The sequence below is a fragment of the Sebastes fasciatus genome, chromosome 4 (assembly GCF_043250625.1).
Source record: "Sebastes fasciatus isolate fSebFas1 chromosome 4, fSebFas1.pri, whole genome shotgun sequence".
NCBI classification, from domain to species: Eukaryota; Metazoa; Chordata; class Actinopteri; order Perciformes; family Sebastidae; genus Sebastes; species Sebastes fasciatus.
Window position 1 is genome coordinate 24,422,027 of NC_133798.1, and position 5,362 is coordinate 24,427,388.

General features: G+C 37.2%; 1 protein-coding gene across 2 annotated transcripts; it reads right to left on the reverse strand.

Annotated features, from left to right (window-relative positions):
- Positions 1-282: 282 nt before the first annotated feature.
- Positions 283-5,111, reverse strand: lysmd4 (LysM, putative peptidoglycan-binding, domain containing 4). Of its 2 annotated transcripts, none has more exons than XM_074633014.1 (3): positions 4,974-5,111; positions 2,994-3,271; positions 283-2,914 (listed from the first exon to the last, which is right to left on the reverse strand). In XM_074633014.1, the coding sequence occupies exons 2-3, from the start codon at positions 3,255-3,257 to the stop codon at positions 2,390-2,392; spliced, it is 789 nt and encodes a 262-aa protein (XP_074489115.1). In that variant the 5' UTR covers positions 3,258-3,271; positions 4,974-5,111; the 3' UTR covers positions 283-2,389. The 2 variants fall into 2 exon arrangements, with proteins under 2 accessions (XP_074489115.1, XP_074489114.1); XM_074633013.1 differs by having other exon boundaries at positions 4,719-5,070.
- Between the last annotated feature and the right edge of the window lie 251 nt (positions 5,112-5,362).

Sequence of the window (5,362 nt, forward strand, 5' to 3'; positions counted from 1 at the left end):
CCACAGCGACACTGTTTGTACATGCTGCCATCTTTTGGTAACTGTGGGTAATGCAACTCATCAAACCTGTATTAAAAAAGTATACTGCCAAAATACATACTTTAGCTCTACAATATATGTATGTGCATATCTAGTTGTATATTTGCAATCAGTAGTGAGTAGTCTTATCCTATTACATTGTGTGTCTGTGTGTAAAATCTCAATTCACAAGTGTGATAAATTAAGGAAGATAAGATGACGAAAAACAGACAGAAAACAAGACACATCACCATGTCAGAGACATTTTCACACAATAAGGTTTGTATTCAAATATAATAGGAACAGGCTGGATAGAAACGTTCTTGCAAACCCAACATGTTATTTTTTCCATCTAAATGGTTTACAAATTGACTTCAAAGTTTGAGAAATATGTCAAAATCCAGTTTCATTAAATTATAATACTTCAGACTTTAAAAAGTGCATTGGACGAGCCACGCATATTCACCACTCGCTCATGGCGGACTCGACTACCCATCAAACAATGTAAGATGGACTGTGCAATACTATATCAACCTGACAATGAAGGTTTAAGGCACTTCTTTTATATCTCACACTTAATTAAGGGAACTTATAGAGGACTAAACGTCATTTTCACCTTGTATTTTAAAGATTACAAGGTGTCAAATGACCACGTACAATCTAACAAGATAAAGTATTGCACTACTGTAAAAACAATTTACACTTTTGGCACCAGACCCAGAGAGAAGGCATGAGGTGCATGGCAATAACTAAACTATGATCACAGCCACAAATAAGTTAAATCAAACAAGGCACACAATTAATGCTCAAACCCATGTCATAATACAGTTAAACACTCACATGCTTTTCTCCCATTTGATCAATTTTTAGGCAAAAGTTTAAAAATGTATTACTGTATTGGGACAGATATCAAGATTGAGCATGATACAGGACATATGATGACACAATGATGTGTTGTTAACAGGCACTGGTGGGAAGGCAAGTTGTGATAACGCTGAAATGCCTACAGAGCAGATGTTTTTTCCCCCAGACAAATGCATTTTCCATTTGCAATTACTATTCAGCGCTGAAGAGGTTGAAGACACAACCATTTAATACCTCAAATTTAGTAAAACACCTGAGGAACTGTGATCCCAACAAACATTAACTGTTTTTCAAACAAAAGGGTCAGGAATAGACAGGTATCAAGAGGAACATTTCAGGAAAAGTTGACCTATGAAAGCTGTTTGATGAAATGTTGGTGTTAAAAATGAGAAGTGTGCAGCAGTTTCACTTCAAGACAATCATTGAAGTATCTGCCTCAAGCATCACAGTTATTATAGTATAAAATTCACTGACACATGGTGGTATTGCACTGAGTTAAAGGTCTGATTGATAACATTTTTTATGTAGAAAAAAATTATACATCCACGGAGCTTTTAGAAAAGGTGTCGAATAAAGGTATAGCTTTTCCTGAAAAAAAATTATGATTTAGGGCTGTCAAAGTTAACGTGATTACGCATTTAAGCAAATTTGCTTTAACGCCGCTAATTTCTTTAACGCATTAACGTAACTTGCCATTTTTAGGTTGTAGCGGACTCAGTTTTAAAGCTAGCGTGAAAATACTGGCATTATATGAAACTAAAAAAACTTAAGAAATCCATTGGAACCAAACATGTCATACTAGCTTGTCATGAAGGAGGCTAAATAATGCTCCAAAGTTACGCTACATTTTGGCAAGGAAACACTGGCATAGCCATTTTCAAAGGGGTCCCTTGACCTCTGACCTCAAGATAGGTGAATAAAAATAAGTTCTATGGGTACCCACGAGTCTCCCCTTTACAGACATGCCCACTTTATGATAATCACATGCAGTTTGGGGCAAGTCATAGTCAAGTCAGCTCACTGACACACTGACAGCTGTTGTCTGTTGGGCTTGAGTTTGCCATGTTATGATTTGAGCATATTTTTGATGATAAATGCAGTCCCTTTGAGGGTTTCTGTATATTTGTCATTGTGTTGTGTTGTTACTTGGTTTCCAATATAAATATATACATACATTTGCATAAAGCAAGCATATTTGCCCACTCCCATGTTGATAAGAGTATCAAATACTTGACAAATCTCCCTTTCAGTTTCATTTTTAACAGAAAAAAAGTGTGATTAATTTGCGATTAACTATGGACAATCATGCGATTAATCGCGATTAAATATTTTAATCAACCTGGCAACAAATTGTTGTAAAGTAACTGCAATGGATCTAGTGGCTGAATGTTATCAATAGTACCTTTTAAAATGTAAAAGAGATTTGTCTTTATCTTGATTGTCACCTACTTCTGAGACCATCTAACCCAACAGTCTTAAAAAATTATTCTGGTTTTCTGAGTCTGCACTATCCTGGTTTTTCTCCCGTCCCCGAGGTGTTTGAAGAGGCGGCGGATGACTGCAAAGCACCACCACCAACTACTCCATCGTCTTTTGTTTTGAAATAAATGACATAAAACAATGGCAGGACGATGCCTATCAGGAGCATGGCCACTACAGCGTTCCACCACTGAATGCCCCAGTCTGCACCGGGACCGGTAAGGGGCTGTCCTCTCAAACCAAACCGTTGCCGTGTCTCAGAGTTATCCAACAAATTCTCATCTTGATCGTCCGTGGTCTGAATCAGTTTCTCAATATCGTGGTCCACCTCCATTAGAAAGTCTGTGACCTCCTGCAGGTGTGATTGGGCTCTGGCTCGGTCCTGAGGCTTCGCCGGCGTAGTGGATGAATGTGGCGTTTCTTCTTGAGGGTCACTCGGGTCTGTGTACGTCTCGGTTAAAAAGCTGTGTTTCTGAACCGGTATTTTGATAGATTTCAGACCAAATAAATCTTGTTCCTGCATTAGGTTGTTCACTCGCTTTATATCTGCCACCTGTTGACAGAAACAGGAATGTCAACACTTGAAGAGATGAACAAAAAAAAAAACCTCAGTGACAATCCAAAATCTTTACCTTGCAGCCGTATTGCAGTGCAAGCTTGTTGAGGTTGTCACCATCTAACACCTCCCGCTCCAGCAGCTGGATGTTCCTCAGACTGTCCTGCTCCTGGTCCTGGAAAACCCACGGCCTCATCTCCATCACAGTGAGCTCCTCATCATCGGAGGATACAGTAGAGTCATTGGGCCTCCTGTTGAACATGTACACCTGGCCATCTGCACTGGCGTGGACGTCCACCGGGGCCTCGAAAGCCTGTGGAGCTCGCTCCCCCCGCCGCATAATGAAGCACCAGCCTGCAAGGAATGTCCAACATTAAAGTAAGGATGCAGTTAAAAACCTTTTTAAACTTTAACCCCAACAACTTAAATATATGCATGAAATGTAACAGTTAAGACTTATACATACTGGTAGCTAACCTCTGCTCCACTGCCTTGTGTAACCGAATCAGAATCAAAATCACTTAATTGTTACAGTTGCTCTTATATAAAAGCACAGAAATGTAAGAAAATAGAAATAAAGAAGTATGTAACATGTAAATTATGTACATATTTCTACAATATATAACACAATATAGAAATATAAATAAATAATAAGAAAAACAAATTAGAAATATAAGAAGTATGTACACATATGTGCATCAGACAATATATACCACAGTGTAAATAAGTAAATACAAAATGCTGAGAAGTGGGATCTATTAAGTGTGTGAAATATAAATGGAAGACTGGTATAACTAAGAATTAAATAGGAATATTTCTTGAAATGTACAGTATAATTGCAGTATGAATGGCTGATTATTGCACAGTTAAATTATTGTAAAGTTAAATTATTGTACAGTTTAATCTATATTGCACAGAATAATAAGAAATGATGGGGTAGGAGCTGCTGACGGGGTTTTCTCTTAGAAGCTTTCTTTCATGAGTCTTTTTGAAAAGCCTCCAGAGTACAGTTTGAGAACCTCATCAATCAAGATTAATATATCAAGATTAAATTAATATGAAATATTTTCATAGTCTCAGCCAATGGCACACTATCATAACATTATCATGGTCATATATTACTGTATTGGGACAGATATCAAGATTGAGCTTGATACAGGACAGTGATATGATGACACAGTGATGTGTTGTTAACAGGCACTGGTGGGAAGGCAAGTTGTGAACCATGAAGTGGTGCCACATATCTATAACAACTCTCTGGCTGGTCTGCTTCACGGTCGCACCCTGAACGCACCGCACCAGAGTTCACTTGCGGGCCGACAGCTCCTTTTACAGGATATTATATGCATTTTAATGAAGAAAGTCGCTCTACAAACTAACTTATAAACAGTTATATGGTTAAACAAATAACGGGACACATTTTAATTGCATTTAACAGTTGATTTATTCCGTATAAAGGTTCATTTTGACAGTTCAACAAGCCGTAAGAAGATACAGAAGTATCAAATCAAGGACTACTCGGCTGCTAAACAGCTTCTTTCCCACAGCAATCAGACTGCACTAAACTGCACTAAAGAGACTGTTCCTTTAATAATATTTTTAAATTGTAACTATTTATTCTATTCTATTTTTAGCGTATTTTTACTTTATTTATTATTGCTCTTAATTATTAACTAATTACTTTATAATTTTCACCAATTGTTTTGCACTGAATTTCTGAGTGGTGGATGTAAGAAACACAATATCGTTTTTATGTGGAGCATAAAAACGAAAAATAAAGGAATCTTGAAATCTTACTCACTTTATCTGTTGTTGTCTGTTGGACGACGCTCACAAGGAGCACTTGAAGGCAGCATTAAAGCAGCTAATGCTAATGCTAGCAGGTTAGCATTGATGCTAGCTAGGTTAGCTAACTGCTTTACTTCAGCGTTAGTTAGTTAGCTAAAGTTAGCTAGCTCGTGTGTTTTAGACACCACGTGGATAAACACTACCTATATATACATATATAGTGTCACAGAGTGTTTAGACTCAGACTGTGCTGTCTCCATCTAGTTACCTTCTCCAATGCTTGGTAACAGTCCTGCAGGACGCCGCCTGTCCAGAGCAGTCCTCCTCGGCTTCACTTGTTAGCATTACAACCAGCAGCTGGAGCTAAGAGCTAGCTGCTAGCTGCTGGTGGCTAACTGGTTAGCATAGTTCTTCTTCTGTTGACACAATGAGTGCAGTACCGCCACCCACTGCTCTGGCATGTGATACAACAACAACAACATGTTTTATTTACAAAGAACCCTCACAAAGAAAGACATAATAATAATAATAATAATAATAATAATAATAATAATAATAATAATAGTAATAATAATGATAATGATAAAAATAATAATAGTAATAATAATAATGATCATAATAATAATAATAGTAATATTATAATAACAATAATGATAA